This window comes from Lacerta agilis, chromosome 4, assembly GCF_009819535.1.
Source record: "Lacerta agilis isolate rLacAgi1 chromosome 4, rLacAgi1.pri, whole genome shotgun sequence".
Classification (NCBI taxonomy): domain Eukaryota; kingdom Metazoa; phylum Chordata; class Lepidosauria; order Squamata; family Lacertidae; genus Lacerta; species Lacerta agilis.
The window spans coordinates 34,908,790-34,931,194 of NC_046315.1; the positions used below are offsets into that span (position 1 = coordinate 34,908,790).

The following is a 22,405-nucleotide window of genomic DNA, read 5'->3' on the forward strand; positions in this document are numbered from 1 at the left end:
TACCAGTACTCCACTCCAGACTTGTTGTGAGATAAATGGCCACCTTACCACTCCATCCAGCACTTATGAGGGACTCAGACAGGGGTGCACACTGGCACCAATTATTTTTAAAATGTGTTTATTAAGATCCAGTGTCTCCTCTTGCAGTTGTTGATTCTTATCCTCCTGGTTTTGTAAGTCCTGTTATATAACTGGCAATACTGTCTTGCTCTCAAAAACTCTGCTAGTCCGGAAAGGCTGTTGCAAATCTTGTTAAGCTCATTGTATTAATGAATGGCTTGCAATTATCATTAAGATAGATTATATATGGCAGAGGGGGAAAGATCCTCCAAGCTCAGTTCAAACGGCTTCCTTAAAGTTAGGGAATATTTTGAACAATCACATGCTATTTTATTATAAAATGGTCAATATGCAATCGTTATTAAAGAACATATTCTGTGGAAGGACGAAATATTGAATATATTGTGTCAATGTATTTCAGTTTAGTATATAAAACAGCATTAACATGGGTCATAGAAGAGGCAATGATAAGATATTCAGGTTTACTTATGCACATCCCTGTCCCATCCACATGTGAAGCATGGCTGGATATCTTATTGGATATTGAAATGGGCTCATGGGCGAGAACAGCTGTGCCTTCCATCCTACACTGCCTCACATTCTAATGTTTCATCACTTCAGGGCGTTTTCTCCCCAGCCCACCTAACTTCTGGTATTGGGAGATAAGAGAGGCACATGCACATTTTCAACTCTTTTCACCTGCACACCCCTCTTTGTATTAAAACAAGACCACTTACCCATGGCTTTATATGTGAATGGGGCAGGCAAATGAACAATATGGCCACATCTAGTTTGGCCCCTAGCTATAAGCAATCTTCAGAGGTGGTAGGGGTCTTTAAGTGCTGATACGGTTAGTTCATGCCCCTAGATTATTTTAGACTTTGCAGGAGAAGAGAAGAAGAGAAGAATTTTGGATTTGATATCCCGCTTTATCACTACCTGAAGGAGTCTCAAAGTGGCTAACATTCTCCTTTCCCTTCCTCCCCCACAACAAACACTCTGTGAGGTGAGTGGGGCTGAGAGACTTCAGAGAAGTGTGACTAGCCCAAGGTCACCCAGCAGCTGCATGTGGAGGAGCGGAGACGCATACCCGGTTCACCAGATTACGAGTCTACTGCTCTTAACCACTACACCACGCTGGCTCTCATATCATGCTGGCTCTGGAGAGTTGTCCAAGTCCCATTTTATATTATTATTTTATATTATTATTGGCAGCCTTGCTGTAGGAGAAGAAATAGGCAAGCACAGGGTTATTACTATCCATTCCTCACTCCCATTCATCATTGCTATCATATCTTAGTCCACCAGCCGGAACTTCCTGTTTATTCTGGGCTGGGATGGACTTCTTCTGTGTAACTGGAGATGGGTGTGGTCTCACCTGGGCAGGTTAACACAAAACCACAGGGACCAGACTCCATCTTCCTCTTTTGACCACGCTCTCAAAGAAGCTGCATTGCTAAGATGCTCTTCTTGGTTTTCCCTTATGGAACAGTGTTCTGAGTAAATGTAACTTTTACTAAATTTAAGTCTGCCTACTGGGATCCTTTTGTGAACAGAATAATCTATGTAAGTAAACTCTTTTTATGCGTTTATAGAAGACTGTGTAGTGTGTTATTTTGAGAGGGATTAATGGGGAAAATACCAGGACATTTTATTACAGAGGTTTTAAAGAACCTGAGCAAGCTTTCCGGTGTGTGTGTGTGTGTTTAAAAGGGGAATGAGAACTCTGCTAATTTCTGGGACTTGTAAACACAAGTTGGAATAGGATATCTTAAACAATATATCCTCTCCTGCATCCCAAAACATTCCCACAATTTTATGTTCTTTCGATTACATCTATGTCACCAGTCTTCGAAATAGCAGGAGGATCTGATACCAGCTGGTCTCACTGGAGAAAAGCTAGGCTCTTAGATTAATGACAAAAGGCATCTGGCCCTAATATATCTCTCAGTCCTCAGAGCAGAAATATTTTATGATGTAGAGACTGTTTCCTTGCCTTGTTTGTCTAGCGCAATGGTGAAGCTAAACTGCTAGGACTCATGCGCGCTCTTTCTTTTACCATCTGGCTTCCCCCTCCACTCTCCAATTCAACTCGCTTGACTGCCCCACATTTCAAGTGCAGGACTTACCTTGGAGATTCTTGTTTTCCCTCTTCAAGGTCTCCAGATTGTCTATGCTCTCTTCATACGCATTCTTCAGCTTAAATAATTCTGTGCTGAGGCTTCGGGCTTCCTTCTGGGAACCTTCAAGCTCTGCTTGTGACTCCTCATACTTTTGTTTCCACTCATTAAGGATCTTGTCAAAATTGCGCTGCTTCTTGTCCAAGGACCCTGCTGCTGCGTTGGACTTTTCCAGATCAATCATCATGTCCTCCAGCTCATTCTGCAACCTGTGCTTTGTCTTCTCCAGAGAAGAGCATTTGGCATTGGCCGCCTCGATGGCTTCCTCAGCCTCTTGGAGACGAGCTGCCAACTTTTTCCTAACAGAAAAGGTACGTGGTAAAACAACCCACAATGAAAAGGCTCTTAACATTACCAAAATCAAAACAGTGTGAATTTCCCTTTGTGGCATTGTTATTTGCTACATTTAAGCAGTCAGAGTGGCTTACAATTTAAAATAGCAGCTTACAGCTTAAGATGCTTGATATAAAAGGGAAAGGGAATGGGGGTGTAAAGGATGAAAATAAGCAAATTTATTTCCGTATTTCATGTTTCCTTTTTATTATTATTGAGCATTTTTATATACCGCTTTTATATACCGCTTTATATAACCATTTCCAAGCAGTGTACATTGAAACCAAGAGTACCAATAGGGACCACACACATGCACACACAAGATGAAGAATACAGTTAAAACCCACCAATAAAATAAAATCATGTTGTATTATGAAACTACATTGTGAAACTGCCAGAGACAGTTCTGGGTCAAGAGGAATCGGATGGCCATTGGCCCTAGCCAAGCCAACAGAGGGGGTCTTGCTGTCTCATCTGTGCCTCTCAGGCAGCCAAGAGGAATGAAAACTGGTAAGACATTTCAAGGAAGGGAGGAGCCAAAGGGCAAGCTGATGGAGAGGGTTTTGCTGTCTTATCTCTGCCTCCAATGCAGTCAAGCAAAAGAAGAATTGATGAGACGTTTCTGGGAAAAGAAGAGCCAAATAGCAGTTGGGCCTAGGTACCCTTCAAAAGGGACCTCACACTTCAGCAGGAGTGTGTGCCACAGATCAGGAAAGGTGCCATGAGGAAGTCAGCTTGGTTAATGAGCAGAGTTAAGTTATGTTTGGATTGTAATTTATAATCACATCTGACCTGGATGCTTTAGCCAAGGTTCCTGCATTGCGGGGGGGGGGGGGTTGGACTAAATGACCCTTGGGTCCCTTCCGGCTCAAAAAAATTCTATTATCTCATTGCATTGAACTGCATGCAGTCTGTGATCTAGAATGTAACAGTTTAAAACAAGAATACATGTGGAAACGTAGGATGGCATCTCTTGTATATCTTACTTGGCATCTTCTAGCTCCTCGGTCCTTTGAATAGCATCAGTTTCATATTTAGTTCTCCACTGTGCCACTTCTGCGTTCCCCTTGGATAGCGCCCTCTGAAGCTCTGCCTTGGCTTCTTGCTCCTCCTCAAATTGCTCCCGTAGGAGGTCACAGTCATGGCGGGCAGCTTGCAAAGCATGGGCGAGGGCATTCTTTGACTGTAGGAGAGGGGGGGGGGCTCTAGTTAGCACATTCAGCTGCAGACAAAGCAGCTACTACAAGCACTGAAACTCGTTCTGATGGTGGGTTCGCCATCTGGAAATTTCCCCTTTTCCAAACTCCATCACTCTGTCTCAATCCTTAATAGCAACAACAGCACTTCCCAGTCATATTGGGACTATTGTATCCCCAGCATTCTGTATTTCACTGATATCTGCAGACTGAGGCACACCCTCAGCCTATGCAATTAAGTGCCATTCCACTGCACTTACTTGAGCGCATGCAGTTCTATACCTGCTTCAGGGCAATACCTTAAAACCGAGTCGTCATTTCAAGCCGAGTCAGAATCACGTTGGGAGCCTCAATCAAAGCGTTACCTTGGTCTCTTCCTCCAGCTGCCTTTTAAGCTCTTCTGTTTGTTGAGTGAAAGACAACTTCCCTCGGGAAAGTTGGTTTATAAGCGATTCTTTCTCTTCCAGCTGTCTTGTAAATTCACCTGCCGGAGGGGTAGCACAAAAAAGATGATGAGCATCAGCTTCCCATGACAAGGGAGGAGGAGGGCAAGGGCTGTGCTTCCAGAGGAAGATATTCCCAGGAGTTCTGAATAATTGAAAGCAACCAGTGACCCTTTTGCCCTTCAGGCATACAGGGGTGGCTTGATGAGGTAGGTTTTGTGGCATTGGACATAATTAGCTAGGCCCACATTTTGCCTAAGCCAGCATTACAGGAGACATCCTAAGAAGTCCTCTGGACACAGTCAAAGGAACTAGGAAACCATAGTATTTGATGATGGACTTGAAACGTGCATGGGAGAGTCCCGCTGATCACAATATTAAAGTGCTCATATGCTATGCTGAACACACTACTGTAACGTGCTCTATGCAGGGCTGCCATTGAAAACCATTCAGAAACTTCATTTGGTGCAGAATGCCACTGCTAAAATCTTGGCTGCTGGGGTCATGTGATTCCCCCTTATTCTATCAGCTGCATGGGCTCCCGGTCAATCTTCTAGGGCCATTTACTGTGCAGTCACTGTACTCCCTGTGCTTATCTTTAATCCGCGTTCACATGACTTTCTCCAAAATGCATCCTGTACTTTGTTATAAAACGCTACTGTTTGATGTGTTGTTTCTCAAACCAGCTTCATGCCGACCGGAGTCTTTAAGCCATTCCTAATTCATCTCTAGCCAAGGGGTGAACACCTTTGCATAGGGTACAAACATCCCGGCCCCTCAATGTCTCCTAGTGTTTACACAAACAGAAATGAATCAGAAGCTAATGAAGCTGTGCTGATGTATACAGGCGGGGGACGGGAGGACGGAGCTGTGAAATGCTCCAGAAAAAAACAATAATGTGAACACATGATTCAAGGTGCTGGTTATTAGCTATAACAACCTAGGCAGCTTAAGGGTTACCTTCTCATGTGTGAATCTGGCTGTCCTTTGTCTAGCTAGGACACCCGTCTTCCCTGCCTTTGCCTTCTGAGGCAAGGGTAGTAGCAACATGCAAGAGGCATAGCTGTCAACCCTCCCTTCTGTTTCCCAATGCTATAATAAGGAAATTTCCCGCAAAAAAGGGAAAAGGTTGACAGCTATGGCAAGAGGGCATTTTCTATGGTGACACCCCATGTGCAGAAGTACCTTCCTCTTGATTTGTGACACACCCCACTCCAGCATCGGAAAACATTTCTTTTTCCCAAACAATGTTTTGTCTCCTCTGTTGCTGCTTATTAGTGCTGTTCTTTGCATTTTTGCTTCTTGCGATGTTGTTAGATTTCTTAATTTGTGTTTTAATGGTTGGGTCATTGTTGTTTTCATGTTTGCTTTTTATTTGTAAGCCACTTTGAGTGAGCCATGTCTGAACATGCCCAGGAATCTAATAAAATGATATCATCACGTCAGGAAAAAGAAGTCGCCAATTGGGAAAAGATCACAGAAAGCTGTTATTGCAAGCTGAACCGGAACGAGTCCTTGGTGGGCAATGAATGGAGTGCTGTGGAAAGACAAGTGCATTTTGCATCAGGAAAACTCCTGCTGAGCATCCAGCTTAAATCAACAGCAGCAGTAAAGGTTGGGAGTCAATCTGATAAATGCTGTATAGCCATGAAGCTGGTCCTCCCTCCTCTCCCATGTTTCATCACTTGGACAGGTATATAAGAAGAGGACAGAAAACTAGATGGAAAAGAAGAAGCAACTGACCAGCAGATGAAAGGGATCTGTTCTTATGTAGGGGAAAGGGAGAAGAAAGAAACAGGAGTTCTTCATGAAAATATTGCACATGTGCAATTATGTGGGGATGTGCAGATCAGTGTATTTCTGATATACATATTTCTGATAAGTTTTAAAAAGAACAAAAAGTATGAAATTTAAAAATGTGTCTTCACCATATTTCTGGCAGTTCTTTATGTATAGTGTGTGTGTGTGTGTGTGTGTGTGTGTGTGTGTAGAGTAAAAAAATTCTCACAAAATTTGGAGAAATACAGTATCCAAATGATAATTGCACTTCATTCCACACAGTGGTTCAGTGAGTGCAAATCAGTTTGTTCTGCAATCACATAAACATGTGGACTGAATTAAATCTTCAAGCATCCCTCCTGACTCATATAAGGTGTTGCTATGCTCACACGTCCTGTGGCTATAATAGTGTTTGCCCAACCTACCATTTTCAGTTTGCAGCTTCCCTTTTTGGGCAGTGAGGTCATTCACCACACGAGTCATCTCGTCCACTTTAGTTTTTGCCTCATTGAGATGGTCTTCCAGAGTACGACAGAGTTTTTCTGCATTTGCCTAATGTGGTTGGAACAGAGGTAATCAAACACCATCCCAATCAAAGTGCACTGCTCAACTCATTTGTCCCATAAAAAGGCCAATATCTGACAATAAGATACAACATTAAGAAAGATAATGACAATCTTTTTCTATGTAACAGAGAAAGATAAAACTTGGCATAGGCCAATTAGTCTAGAAACTCAGGAGGCAAAACATACACCATCCAACATTAGGGCCACAATTTCTGTGCAAAGTATAAAATTTGGTTTACAAAATTTGCAAAAATGAAAAGGGCCCACCAACTATTATAGTCAGAAAAAGAGCAATAGCTGCAATGCTATATTTTTTAAAGTTTTTTTTATATGCATATACCAAAGATTCAGTTTAATGGAAGGAATAATAAAAAACATATTCCTTTAAAATAATTAATTGTGTCCAACAGTTTTGAAGTACAGTAAGACTTACATAATCTTGCACACAAGACTACGACAACCTTTTGTCTTTATCACATACATACTCACCAGTTTGCTTCAGCTATATTATATATTTTGACAACAAGAAGAACATTATTTTCTGTTGTTAATATCTTACTAGAGTCATACAAATGCAAAAGCAAACACACTGAGCTACTATATGCTTGTTGTTTGCACTGAGAGTCTTGTGGCACCTTAAAGATGGAGAAATTTATTATGACATAAACTTTTGTGGACCAGAGTTCACTTCATCAGCTGCAATGTTCCCTGTAGGCCACAAAAGCTTATGCCATATGAAATTTGTTAGTGCTTAAGGTGCCACAAAAATCTTTGTCGTTTTTGCTGCAAAAGACTAGCACAGCTACTCCTCTAGTAGAAATCGTTACATGACAGTGTGTGGCAAATGGAAGGGAATCAATCATGTAATTAATAACAGCTCTGAATTATTGAACTAAATTGATGCGATGGAAAAAAGTTCACGCTGAAAATTACACATCTGTGAGCCATAAACACATCCTTCTTAAGAGATTCCTTAAGAGTTGCTTGGGAGTTAAATATCCCCAGAGGAGTATTATTCAATTGTTCTGTATATCATTTATCAAACCTACATGTGACGAGAGCTTTCCAAAGATCATAATGTGAAAAAACATACTCCACCTTCATTCCCCCTCCTGCCAAAATCAGAAAGTATACTAGTTTAGCATTCTGTATGAGAATAGTGTGATCTGCAAAGCCATCATAAATATATCAGAATATCTATGAATATTTAGAGGATGCAAAAGCTTGCATGCTATTTGGTGATATTTTGGTTGGCCTAATAAATATATTACCCTAATATGGATTTTGACATTTATTAATAGTGATGCACTATGGTTTGCCATAAAGCTAGTACCAAGTACTACTTAAGGAGTTTTAGACATGATTACAAGATGATATGTGGAGAAAATTTAGGAAACCCCAGTGCTTCATTCAACATGGTGAATATCCTAGAGTTGCAAGGCATAGTAAGATGAGCAAAAGTAAAGTATATAATTCATTTAAGAAGTTAAAATGGACACTTGAAGGCTAACAAGTTAGGCAAGCATGATTCTCAGAGAAGGCGGGCACTCAAGAGAGAAACTTATTGTTATGTGTTTGTGGTGGGATCAGATTCCCCTAAAAGGGTTTGAATTTAAGCAAATCCTTAAATTCCTGGATCGAGCAAAGGTTGGAAATAACACTGGCCAGCTTCCTCATGAGGTAAGCACTTGATAATGGCTGAGTCTTTAACCCAACCAAAGGTACCAGATGGATCATCTGGAGATTCAATGCCAGTCACCCAAATGGGTGAAGCCCCTCCCTGGGCTCTGGTTTTAGTTAATAAGACAAAAGGCTAATGTAAGTTTTTTAAGGATGGCAGTTAGTAATGATGTACTAGCAAAATTGTGGCAAGCTGTTATGGGAGACAGAGAACATGGCTGATTTCTGTTTTGGATCCAAGGCTGTGGGAGAAGCAAGAGACCCTCTTGAAGTGTAATGCTGGGAACCTCTTCATTGTAGGCTCCAGTCCTATATATGTGTAAATAAACCATATATCATAAAAAAAACACTGCAGTGTCTGCTGTGCCTCATTTCTGAAAGGAAACACAAACCCTTGGTAAGTGCCTGGACCCCTGGAATCGGACACACTGCTCGGAGATTGGCATGGGGTGTAACAATATTTTGCCATTGCATCTCCACACACGTTGTACTTCCTCTCTTACTCCTTCCCGTGATTCTCAATTGCCTGCTTTACATTTGCAAATTCTTGGATTGAAAGGTTTTCCCTTCTGAGAGCAAAATGTTCTTCTGCTTGTATCTGGGAGTTACTGATCCCCCTGGCTACAGCTCCCTTCTTCCCCCAGCAACCCCCTGAAAAGCTGTTCCAGCAGATCAAGAGACCCTCCGGTGTGTGACTGACACATAATGTGATGCAGGAGGGCTGAGCCAGGAAAGAATCAATGGCATCCCCACAAGAGAGATTTTTGGATCCAACCTTTTGTTACATTTTGCTCCATTGTTTAACGCACTTGGCATTTCTGTGTGGCCTTTTCTATATGCATACCTGATGTATTGCATGAACATTGTTTGCAGCTATTCAAAGAATGCAACTCCCCTAAGAAATGAGTGAACATGACTAACTTGGCTCTATTCATTTCAGCAAGCCTACTCCCAGCAGAACTTGGCTGGACAAAGCCTCCTATTGTTGTTTCACTGATCAGACTCTGTGGAACTGAATGGGTTTTAGTTTTGGTTGTAGCTAATCCAGGTCGGCTTGAAAATACCCCTATCTCCATCCGGTCTGTCTTCACAGTAAACCCCAGAGGCTTTACCTTTCCCTTGATCACTTGCTCCATAGTAGAAGACAGATCATCCACTTCCAACTTCAGCTCACTCTTCTCTTTCTCCAGCTTTTGTTTGACCCGCTGCAGGTTGTCCGCTTGTTCCCCAAGCTCTGCCATGCTGTCTGCGTGCTTCTTCCTGAGTGTAGCTGCGGTCGCCTCGTAGTGCAGAGTGGCCTCTTCAAGGTCCCGCCGCAGCTTCAGAAACTCGGCCTCCCGCTTCTTGTTCATCTCCAGCTGTGCTGCAGTGGCACCCCCAGCCTCTTCCAGCCGCTCACTCAGCTCTTCCAGCTCTTGGGCCAGGTCTGATCTTTGCTTCTCAACTTTTGCGCGGGCAGCTCGTTCTGCTTCTAGCTCTTCCTCGAGTTCCTCTATGCGGGCCTATCAGACAGAGAAGCATGTGAGCATAATACCACAGCCCAAGACACCACAGTGCCTCCATCTTAAGACATTGCAAGTAACCTTTGTGATAACTCTGAACCCTCAAATTCAGAGTGTTCTCTCACTCTGAATTTGGGTCAGAACTTTAAATCACGAATTACAACTCGGTTAGATGTTTTTAATCATCTGGGGAAATGTTCTCTGCAGGGGCGTAGCAAGGTAAATTGGTACCTGGGGGCAAAAAAAATTTGTCACCCTCCCCAGAGGCATAGGAAGGTCAGGTGGTACCCGGTGTGTAAAATTTCTTGTCACACCCGTTGATTCCCCCCCCCTGCAAAAATTGTTTTACATTATTTCATATTTTCTTACAAAGGAATAATAACAAATAATAATAATAACAAACTTATTTATATCCCGCCCTCCCCGGCTGAAGTCGGGCTCAGAATGGCTAACATCAGATACATAACATTGGTATAAAATCAAACAATAATTAAATTACCTCCTAAAAACATCTCAAAATCAAATTAAAGTCTAATCAGATGGCTTTCCACAGGGTTAGGGTTGGGAACAGTAAGTGCTCCACTGAAGTGAAATTTCAGCCTTCACGACATAGGAAAACAGCCAAGTAAACAGCTATTTTGGTGGAGGAGGGTCAAGATATTAACCAATATGCATGAAAATTCATATATAGCTATATAATACCTAGTATAGTAAGTTAAGACCTTTGGAGCAGGCATTTTTTTAAAAAGTTTTTTATGAACCGCCCTAGTAGGGCAGTAATTGTTCCTTGATAATTTGTCACCCCCTCCATTATGGAACATGGGGCGATCCACCCTTGCTACGCCCCCCCTTGCTACGCCCCTGGTTCTCTGCCATCTTTCCAAGAAATCAGGCACCCAGGCTGCAGTCCTATTTACACTTACCTCCATTGCCCATTGGGAAATACTTCCAACTAATATTGCTCCAACAGTATGACAAAATGGACATTTTAAAAAGCAAGATAATATTGGAAGTGGAGTATTCCGTTACAAAGAGTGTCCCCCTGCCAGTTTAAAATTATGAGTAGGGGGTAAAATATAGGATAACATCAAGCATTTGTGGTCCCTTTCCGTAATTCACCTCTGTACTAGAACTGTCAAAACTGGTTAGTCACACATTCTGCCTCTGGGCAGCAAGCAAGTTGCAGAATTATTAATGCCACATCCCACCCCCTCCAGAGAAAAGAAAGAGCAACTTTGGCAGCTGCAAAACCAAGGAGGTCATAGAACCTCCATAGATCAGCAGCCAAAGGGACTGTTTTTATTCTTGACAGAGTTTCTTACTTCTGTGCAAACTTCGTTGCCAGTATTAACACATCACTGCAATTCACATTGTCCTCCTCTGAGGTGTATTCTGTCCTTTTACTGACTCGCAAGCCCCTAGGTGCTTGTAACTACAGTCAGAGGTGAATGTACCCTTTCCATTAAGGATATCCTGCCTAGAAGCTAATTTCCCTCTTTTGCTTCCACCCCTTTCTTCTTAAATATCTTTTCTTTAAATGTGTCTCTTATTATCTTTCCCAACCACCAACTCAACAAGGCACCTTCTGTTATTAGGATTCTTGTTGCTCAAGAATGGAATTTCATTTAAGTCTGCTTGTGATCAATGGTTTCACCCTCAAAATCCAGCACAACAAGACCTGTAAAGATGTTCAGTGAACACACACTGAGAAGGGGAGAGAGCAGACTTGTGACCACTCTCAGACTATAGACTAGGGATGGGAAATCTGAGGACCTCCAGATAATGTTTGGCCACAACTCCCGTCATCCCCAAGCCTGACTATGAACTAGGACTGGTAGGAGTTAGAATCTAACAATATTTGGAAGGATCTAGGCTCTGCATCCTTGCTCTACATGTTCACCTGAAGGTCTGAAAAGAGCCAATACAGAGCATCTTATGAATTTTATTATCTGTGTTTGGGTAGATTTAGTTTTAACTTTTTAATCTTTCTGAGCCTTCAAAATAGGTTAAGAAATCAAAAAATAGAAAAAGCCAAATCATATGCCCAAAAATCTTTCTCCTCCTCCTCATTCTTTACGTAACATAGCTCTTCACACGACACATAACAAATTTATAAAATTTGCTAGTTTTTTAATCCTCATGAAAATTCATCAGAATATTGTTGTGAATTTCTCTGAATAAACCCATTGTTGTATGTAGTTGTGTCTGATCTACATCTTTTGTAAGGATTCCCTTAATAGAATGAATTGTTGTGTTTTACTTTCACTAATATATTCATGTTTATGCACACTTTCACCTAATAAGACACATTTTTGTAAACACTGTTTGGTTGAAGAACTGCATCACAAAATTCAGAGAAGTGTGAATTTTGAAGGATGGCTGTGTTTCGGTTCTCATACTGTTTGGGAATATGCAAATTAGGTAGGTCCACCTTTCAATGCACAGTTAATTTAATTTCTCTGCCATCTATAGTCACTGGCTGTTGGTTCTGGTAGCTAATTGATAGCTTCAGGTTTGGTGGTAGTATGCCACTGAATACCAGATGCTGGGAAGGAGGAGGCCAAACAATGGGAGAAAGCTGTCATCTTCAAGCCCTGCTTTCAAGATTTCCCAGAGCTGTCTGCTCTGGAAAACAGGGTGATGAACGAGATGGATGTCTAATCTGATCCAGCAGAGCTTTTCTTGTGACCTTTAAAGATTTCTAATAACCTGGAATTCAGATCAAATGGGATTACAGCCTGTATAAAGCCCAAGGCTTTCTTACAATACAATGTCCAGTATATCCAGTACTGAGAGAAACTGAACAGGAGTAATTACCTGAAGCTCTTTTATCTTCTTTTGGAGCTGCATCACTATGGCCTGCTCATCCTCCATCTTGGAGCTCATCTGACTGATTTCAAATTCTTTCCTATTAATGCAACAGATTGGGGTTGAGTACAATGGAGTAATTAGTTGGTTGCTTTTAAGCAGAAATGCCATCTCAGAACAAACAATGACTATAGCCCTATTCAGGTGTTTGCAAAGAGCAACACATGCATGCATGCATGACTAACCCTTCCCCCCTTTGCAGGGAGGGGTGTTCATGTGTACAGCAGCACATGTGGAGTCTTCTCCCCAAACACGCAGAATTCCAGGTTGGATGCAAGACTAGCCACCACTGTACATTCACGCTGTATGCAAGGATGCCAAGGACAGGGCTAGTAGTCAGCACACACTACAAAAGGGGGACTGGCTACTTAGTGTGTCTCCATTCCTTACCCCTCTGATGCTCCACACAGGAGCTATAATGCCCGAATAAGACTCATTCCTGCTACTTTTCAAGGTCCTTAGGGAATTGCTGCCTGCAAATTTGCAATCTAAGTAACACAGAAATCTTGTACCTGTTAGAACTCTGTTGGAGGGAAAAGCTGGTTAAGTGAACTACATTTTGATCTGCCTGCCAAAGCCCAATCTGCTATAACGTGGAGCACAGAACCATACCAGATGGAAGGAAGAAAAGCAGACTGGAGCATGGGGAGTTGAATCTGGCTGGCTGCCCTCCACTTAGAGGTAGCAAACTTGGTCTACCTTTCTATTTTCTATGCTGTTACCGTTTTATGGAACTGTCTCACTAGGCAACCCTATTTCTAGTTGAGGTGTGTGTGTGTATAGCAGGCCTACATAAACTTTGACCCATCAAGCTAAACACACCCACCAATCACATATGGCAACTCACCAGGGACTAAACAAACCTCCTGTTTTTGGCTGCTTTCCTGGGACTGAAAATATAGTGGCACTGCAAGATATTATTGTTACTCACTTCTCGTGTTTTACACAGAGTACAAAGCATCATAGGGCAGTGAATGTTTTACAGTATAAAAACAGCCTCCGCTGCTAAGAAATCTATTGCCACCTTACTTCTTCAACTTTTCATCCAACTGCAGCTTATCATTTTCCAAGTCCATGACACTCTCTTGAGTCAGCTTCAAGTCACCCTCCAGTTTGCGTTTGGCCCTTTCCAGATCCATCCTCACTTTCTTTTCTTGTTCAAGAGAGCCTTCGAGCTGCAGAAATGAAAAGGGACAGATACAGGAGAAAATAGCCACTCAACTTTTCAAGTTCTTGGTAGACCACAAACATTTGGCAGCATCTTCAGGTATTGTAAGCTGTACTGAAGTTTGGAGAAACCAAGTCCTCTTTATATTGATGTATGCAGACTGCCCTCTTTCCCCATAAGGAACATGCTGAACAAAATACTAGACAGGGGTGTGAAACTACCTTCCCCTCCCCACCATTCATAGGAACATATGAAGATACCATACTGAGTCAGACCACTGATCTATCTAGCTCCAAATTGTCAACACTAACTTAGTATGTTGGTCAAAACAAAATAAAAAATTTATTCCAGTAGCACCTTAGAGACCAACTAAGTTTGTTCTTGCATGCACATGAAAGCTCATACCAAGAACAAACTTAGTTGGTCTCTAAGGTGCTACTGGAAGGAATGAAGTGTGCATGCACACAAAAGCTCATACCAAGAACAAACTTAGTTGGTCTCTAAGGTGCTACTGGAAGGAATTTTTGATTTTGTTTTGACTATGGCAGACCAACACGGCTACCTACCTGTAACTTAGTATGTTGGCGAGTCTCCAGAGCTCCAGACAGGAGTGTTTTTCCAGCCCTACCTGGAGACCCAGGGATTATACTTTGGTGTGCTCTACCACTGAGCTATGGCCCCGCCACTGCATCTCTATGTGAAACTTGGAATGCAAATCAATTCGTTGCATTTACCTTCCATTCAGAAACTGAACAACAGGTCGATTTTCATTGTCACCTATTTCAATAATAGGTCCAACATTTATAATGGTGCAATCAAAGCCACTTGAATGTCCAACCCCGACCCCCAAACAACCTAGGTGAACGAACAGCAGTGCAAACATACATCATCAACTTGCTGCTCCAGTTTCACTTTAGCCTTGCTCAGCGTGTTGACTTTGTCCTCCTCTGCTTGCAGGTCATCCAAGGCCTGCTGGTGAGCTTCCTGCAATGACTTCTTTTCCTTCGTCAGCTTGCTGATGGTCTCATCAAGTGCTGCCATTTCTTCTGTCAGATTTTTAACCTGTTGGGGAAGGAAGACACAGATCAGAAGTTTTTGCAGAGAAATCTTAGCTCAAAGGTTTCTCTTCCCTGCCCGCGCTGCGGTTGAAGTGGACCGAGTGTGATGAATGAATGTGGGACTGATTCCCACAAATAATTTTTCATCCATGCAAGTGATGCTTGGCTTTCTTGGATATATGCTCATGTGAACTGAATTCCAGATATCAGGTGAGGAAGCAAGGAAAGCAAGTAGCATACATCAGGTGTCTAATGTGGTACTGTTCAATTCCCAGTTCTTAAAACGTGAAAATCCGGGCACTAAATATAGGGCCAGAAACAACTTGCACAACAACTTTCTAGTCTAAGGAATATGTTGTAGCCACCTTGTGAAAGGTAAGCAGGTCCAGGTTTAGTCAGTGCCTAACAGGAGATCTCCTGGGAACCATATGTACACTGTCTTGAGTTCCATTATGAGAGAAAAACAAAATATAAATATAGTAAATAGACCAGGAGGTTGCCGGATAGCAAGATCACAGATCTCCTGCATAAATTGCATCAGTCTTTATAGGTACTTTCAAAGAATCCCTAGACTGTTCCCATGGGCAAAAATATAGCTGTCTTTTTATTAGCCTGACATAGTATGGGCGGAGCATGTAGCCAGATATTGTCCCAACCAAGAGTTTTGGAAAATTATAGACTTGCATATTGATCACTGTCACTGCCATAAAGCTGTTCTGAGGGTGGATTTTTTTTTATTTAAAAAAAATGGCCAAGTATTAAAGCTACCTTATTTTCAGTGGCATGTTTTTCTTTCTCCACTTTTGCCAGTGTTATTTCAAGGTCATCAATGTCCTTCTTCAGCTCAGAGCATTCATCTTCCAGCTTCCTCTTCTTGGATGTCAGCTCAGAGTTCATCTCCTCTTCATCTTCCACCCGCTCAGTCAGCTCTTTGACTTTGGCCTCCAGCTGGATCTTAGATTTAATCAGCAAGTCACATCGTTCTTCTGCATCTGCCAGGGTGTCTTGCTCCTGTCAGGATTTGCAAGGGACTGCGTTAGTGGCTAGGGAGAAAACTTAAGTAGCAAACAGCTTCTCATCCACAATTTTTTTCTCTCTTGAGGATGCGTGTGCTCTCACACATTGAAAGATTGCTATATCAATCTCACGCGCAGACGAACGATCAGATATGAACAGCTTGGGAGATAATTGACATTAATTGTTCAGCGTATTAATTCTGGGCGCCTTCGTAACCCTGTAGATAGATAACAGGCCTGAATGACTGGTATTCATTTCTGCCCCCTCACCAAATGTACCCATTATGAGTCCTCTTGGTAAAGGTTAACAATGAAACACACCATTGGAAGATAATGTAACAGCTGAGCAGAGACTATAAAGTGGGATTACATCTGTGGCAATCCAGATGTTTTTAGGCTACAATTCCCATCAGACCCAGTCAGCATGGCCAATGGTCTGGCATGATGGGCGCTACAGTCCCATAACTTGTGAAGAGCCACAGATTCCCCATCTCTGCTATGCAGCAAAATAAGAGCCATAGCTGTCAGCTTTTCCCTTTTCTTGCGAGGAATCCTATTCTGAATAAGGGAATTTCCCTTTTAAAAAGGGAAAAGTTGACAGCTATGAAGAGGCGTTGGGTCAAGATAGGACCCTCTATCAACCCTGCAGGTGACAGAAAGGTTCTTCTGAACATAATTGTTTTCCCTAACCCCCTGCAAGAGCCAAAAGATTGCTAAGCAAGCCTTCTGAGGCAATAAGTTCCTCCTGGTGAAAAAGGCCTGCTTTAAATAACAACCACAACATCTCTGCGTATGCATAGACATGAATGAATGACAGTGGTGACATAGGGGATGCTTCCAGATGAGGGCCTTGGCTCACCAATCAGCCATTTGGGTCTAATTTGGGTCTACACATTCCCATTTTTCAGTCATGGCTATTCATTGCTATTTCTCCACTTGCTATCCAAACCAGTGGGCAGAGCTGGATGGAATTTATCTGGATGTTTGTTTGCTGTCCCTTCCCTCAATTGCTCTTCCCTTGCACTCCACTACTTCCTCCACGCTTCTGTTCTGCCTAGGAATGCGAATATTTCTGTCCCAAGGAAGTCTACAAGAGCAAATGTTATCAGCTTTAGTCATCATGCTTCACAACAGGCAAAATGGAAAGTTGTGGAGGGGCAATATCCATTTCCATTTGTTTTGTTAAGTAATATCGATGTTTTGTGCTAGAGGGCTATTTTATTTTTAGCTAAGTATTTAGCTAAGACTGGCACTAGAATGATCTCACGTAAGACCTCTGCATTATATAAATAATAACATTTTTGATGACCATTGCAGTTACAGTCTCCGACAGAATCCCACACATGTTCTGTGTGGACATCTTGAGAGAAGAGCTCCTTCTGGCCTGGTTGCTGTAATATGAAAGTGCTTTCAGCATGCAGCAATTAGGGGAAATAAGCACACTCAGACTGTTAGGGTTGTCACAAACAACATAGCTAGGTGGTTCACAGGTGAGGAGCAAATGGCAGTGGTATTTGCATTAGAGGCCACTGACTGAAATGTCACCACCCACGTGACAAACTTCCCACCACAAAAAAACACGCAATCGAGTTTACACTCTAGCAGTGACTGCAGATATATAACGGGTTATTTTTGTGGATTGTAAGGGGAAAACTGGATGATTATTATTATTACTATTATTATTAAGGTATGGCCTGGCATTTTGATGACAACACTGTCATGTAGATGTTGAAAAAGACTTGTGTACATGAGTTAACACTGATTGTACAATAAGCTGCCATCTGGAAACAATTCAATTGACTGTTTCAGCCACAGTCCCTCATCTTCTGAATGGAAATAATAGTGTCCCACAAGGGATTTGGGAAGATGAACACGATAGTGATTACAAATCACTTTATGTGTTAAAAACATTTTGTGTACTAATAATAAACAGTCACTCATTTTGGAATGTGCTGTAAGCTCTCAAAAATTTAAAATGTGCATTCTTTGTCATCTTTTCAAATAATTTCCTTGCTAGTTCAACAGCATGCTTGCAAATTGCATGTAAAATGCCACATCTCCAAGTTTAACATCTCCTTGCTTCAGTGGTTTGCCATGGTAACCAACTCAACTGATTGGAATATAGATGAAAAACGTTAGTATTTATATCCAAGCCTTTTAAATTTTGCAGTTCTTTTATTTGCATGTAAAGTAATGTAAACTAATGCAAAGCAAAACTAAGACGCCAATCCTTAGTTGAACAAATTATGGAAAGCAATTGTTATTTTCTTTTAAGATACTTATTTAGAGATAAAGATTCCCGAGAAGTCTAAATTTAATACAAAATATACACGCTGACATCTCGCAACTGAATATGAATGTTCCTAATGTCTGTCTTTTACTGTGAGGAAGAAACTTTCTGAATATTTAATTATGAATTGCAATACTGTACAGTAATATAAAAAGAACTTATTTCTTTCAGATTTTGTAGATCAAAAGATTGACAATGCCCCTTTGTTAATTTCTACATATTATCATGGTTTCTCTAGGTAGTTTGTACATCTCCCATTGCACATGTCCACAGTTTTAAAGAGACTTTCCAGTATGATTGCTTTGAATGTAATAAATGCAAGCATATTACTTGTTTCTTTGCAGGAGAATTGGAGTTTATGTTTCAAGACAGCACATCTATTGCTAGAAAATCACATTCTCTCAACATTCCCATTGCAGTATTTAGTCACTAGAAAAACTGCTATTCTTTCCCAGATATTGAGATTGTAATGTGATGGTTGTCTGTATGTCACAAGGACCTATGGAGCAATCCCTATTATACCACCAATGAGAAGTGGCATAATTCCTAGTGGTGTGTGTGTAATTTTACCGAAGACTCACTTCCATCATTGCTACAGTATGGAAATGCCTTTCTAACAACTTTTTTAAATAAAATAAAATAAAATTATGGTTTTTATTACAGCAAGTCTACTTCTACTGCAATGGCCCATCATTTTGTTAAGTTTTAGGGTTTTTTTAAAATTTGGAGTGCCATGAAGAAGCTTGGTCAATTTAACTTTGCACCTAGACTGGGGGCTGGTTCACACATGTATGTGATCTCTTGATTTCTCCTCACATGATTACTCTAAACAGATGCCTCCTGGTGGAATGTGTGAACCAATTCTAACAATAAAAATAATTTATTTTTTGTACCCCACCCATCTAGCTGGGTTGCCCAAGCAACTCTGGGTATCTTCTAACATGATATACAAAAACACAACAGAACATCACACATTGAAAGATTCCTAATACAGGGCTTCATTCAGATGTCTATGGAAGGTTGTGTAATTGCTTATCTCTTTGATGACTGACAGGAGGGCATTCCACAGGGTGGGCACCACTACCAAGAAGGCCCTCTTCACTTCTTGCAATGAGGGAACTGCCAGAAGGCCCTCGGAGCTGGATCTCAGTGTCCAGGCTGAATGATAAAGGTGTTCCATGTCCATTCCACTTCTCCACTTTGGGCAGAAAAAGTTAAATTGATAAAGGGTTCATCTGAAGGAACTCAAACTTTTTTTTTAAAGGTTAATATTTGGGAATCCTAGTTATGTTGCTGGAGTCACCCTTAATCTGGAAGCTGGCCTGAGGTCTTCAAAGTGCCTAGTGCAGGTTTATTCTATCCATTTGGGGCTCCTTTGGTATCTTGCATTAATTCCTTGGTATTTAAAAAGCAATGTTCAATTCTATTCCTGGATCCAGCAAGGATTAACATCTAATGGAGGATCCCATTGTTGAATGAAGCAGCCAAGGGCCCATAAATATGGGGTTTTTTATCATAAAAAAGTGGCTTTGTGCCAGAGGGCAAATGAGTGGGGGGCCCTCCCTCACCTGGCTGGTAGTGAGAAGCACAAGAGTCAGAGTTGTGAGTGAGAGCAGGACTAGCTCAGGGACGATTCACACCCTGGCCAGCACCAATTTAATCTTCTACTCTCGGGCAGGAGATATAGAAGTACAATCAGGCTAAAAAACAGTTTCTATCCGTGGGCTGTTAGGCTGCTGAACGGAAAATAATATAGTGCAACTGACTTTTGGGGTTGGTGTGTGGTGCAACAAGTACAAAGAGAGCAATGAGATTGAGGGGGGAGGCTCGGTTAATTTCATTGTACACAGGTTGTACATTGACAATAAAGGTATTATTATTATTATTATTATTATTATTATTATTATTATTATTAGCAGGCAGAAGTCTGCTTAAATTCAAGGCTGTGGCTAGGAGGAAAGCTATGGGGTGTTGATGTTGTAAGTTCATGCTGTGTAAAGAAACCATATACAGTATCATAAAACACCACAGTCTCCACTGTCCCTCACTGCACAAAACCCCTGGAATTTTGCATTGCTTGGAGATTTGGGAGGCGTGTAAACTATTTACTCCTAGTGAATTCAATATGGTGGTGGTGGTGGTGCTGCTGCTGCTGTTGCTGTTATGGGGTAATATTCATTATGGGATAATACTCTGCCTACTTGTTATAAGCTTCTGATTTGACACCTCCTCAGGGAACAAAGGGTCCTTGGAGGGAAATTGCCCTCTGAGCCAACCTTGGAAGTCCCCACTGCCCTGGAAGTTCCAGCAGAGGAGGAGTCCATTCTGTCAACACCAATCAGACCTGAAGAGGACCTTTGTCATCCTATGACTCTGGTGCCTCCAGTCCAGAAGACCTAGCAGAACCACAGTCTTGAAACAGGCAAGCCCCTTTTAACTAAAAAAGCTTCCATTATTTATTCATTTCATCTATGAATTCCTTGCCACAAGGCATCCCAAATAAATTTATAATAACCTGGGGCAGAGCTAACCTCACAAGCTGTGTAATATTTCTATTTAAGATTCAGTCTGAGGTTACCTGTTGCCAACCCCTCCCTTCCTTTCTACTCGAGCCATCCTCACCTACAGCAAGCAGACCACTGCCCCGGGCCACCAGCAAACGAGTCAAATCAAACAGAAAGAACTTGTTTCCCCCTTGGCATATCTGGAAAGGTTCGAGTTATCTTCTCTGTTCCCCCCCCCCACAAAAATGTGGAAATGTTTGGCAATCTGTTCTCAGTCGGAGCCAGTTCTTGTAAACAACACGAATGCCTGTAGATTCTATTTTTACTAGATACTGAGCAGCATATTAATAATTGCTCTGGCTAAGTCTTTAGAGCTCTGTTTCACTATTCATTCCACTTTATGATTCATAGCAAGTGCCATGCAATAAAATGTTATATGAATTATATTCACCATGGTTTTTTTTTTTTTTAAATGTGATTCTTTAAAGTGAGGCTTGCACTTTGTGTCTGACGAATCTCCTATGCTGTTGCCCCCAAATGGGTCTATATTCCAACAACAAGATAATTTTGGTCCACTTACTGCCTGCAGCTGAAGAAGCAGGTCATTCTTCTCCTGCACCAGAGACACTTGCTTTTCTTCAAGCTCCTTCCTCCTGGCTTCAGATTTTTCCAGGGCCTCCTTTAATTTCAGGAACTCTTCTTTCATATTGGCCATTTCTTTTTCAGTTTCTGCAGATTTCAGCAGAGGCTTGATCTTAAAGAAAAGCTTCATCCAAGGCCAGTTTTTCACAACCATAAAAGCTCGGATATTCCACTGGATCACAAGCAGGGCATCTCTGGTTTAAGAAAAATAAGACACTCCTCTGAGCATGCTTCATAGGATCTCTTAAATGGAGCAAATTTATCTGTTGTCCTTTGACTTTCCCACATCACAATACCATTTTTTATTGTTATTTTTATTTTTTGCAACAAGTACACACTTGTTACTCATTTGTTTCCTCTTATGTTACATCCACCCAGTACATATAAAGTACAATTATACTACTTTAGCAGTCATGGAGAATCCTGGGAACTGTAGCTTGTTAAGGGTGCCAAACTCACAGAGCTATGATTTCCAGCACACTTAACAACTACAGTTCCCTGGAGTCTCCATGACTGTTAAAGTGGTATAAGAGTGCATTACATGTATGCTGTGGATGAGACCTTGCTAAATCTTACAATTTTTGAAAATATTTTCATGGTTCTCATTTGTAGTTTGTCTAGCCCATGCTGGAACTGTCTGCTTCTTTTCTACATTTTTTTTTTCATTTTGAAAGCAATGACTGCATGGTTACTTATTTTGCCTCCTGGATCCGAAACAGTTCCAGTCACAATAATGATAATTGTCGTTGGTTAGCAAGCTACCTGTGTTCTCCTTTAATCAATATTTATCATATCATGAGTTGTCTTGTCCTTCAAGGTGAGAAAGACAGGAGATAAATGGAACAGGACTGGCAAGTGTCTTATGCTTTCTGTTCTTCTCCATCTATGCAAAACCTTTTTCATCCCTCCATGTAAGCTGCCCCCACACTTCCCTATCTCCTTTCTGAGGGTTATGCCAGAAGATCAATTTCTAGAGAGAAGTGCATGTGAAGAATCAGGAAGCATAAAACATTCACATTTCCTTTTTTCTTCACATCATTATAACATCCAAAAGCCTTGTCAGAGTTTTTCCTCAAAGTACCACTCATGCTACAAGGACATAGTCCCTTCCTAGCAAACA

General features: G+C 41.5%; 1 protein-coding gene across 2 annotated transcripts in view; it reads right to left on the reverse strand.

Annotated features, from left to right (window-relative positions):
- The window catches only part of MYH15 (myosin heavy chain 15), an 87,881-nt gene that overhangs the window by 19,959 nt on the left and 45,517 nt on the right, over positions 1-22,405 (reverse strand). For both annotated transcript variants that reach the window (XM_033146686.1, XM_033146684.1), the window contains 10 exons: positions 21,224-21,479; positions 15,602-15,844; positions 14,661-14,837; positions 13,637-13,782; positions 12,557-12,647; positions 9,350-9,739; positions 6,417-6,543; positions 4,135-4,253; positions 3,560-3,756; positions 2,190-2,539 (listed from right to left, as the gene is read on the reverse strand). In XM_033146686.1, coding sequence (XP_033002577.1) covers positions 2,190-2,539; positions 3,560-3,756; positions 4,135-4,253; positions 6,417-6,543; positions 9,350-9,739; positions 12,557-12,647; positions 13,637-13,782; positions 14,661-14,837; positions 15,602-15,844; positions 21,224-21,479 — 2,096 coding nt within the window. The remainder of the gene's footprint in view (positions 1-2,189; positions 2,540-3,559; positions 3,757-4,134; positions 4,254-6,416; positions 6,544-9,349; positions 9,740-12,556; positions 12,648-13,636; positions 13,783-14,660; positions 14,838-15,601; positions 15,845-21,223; positions 21,480-22,405) is intronic.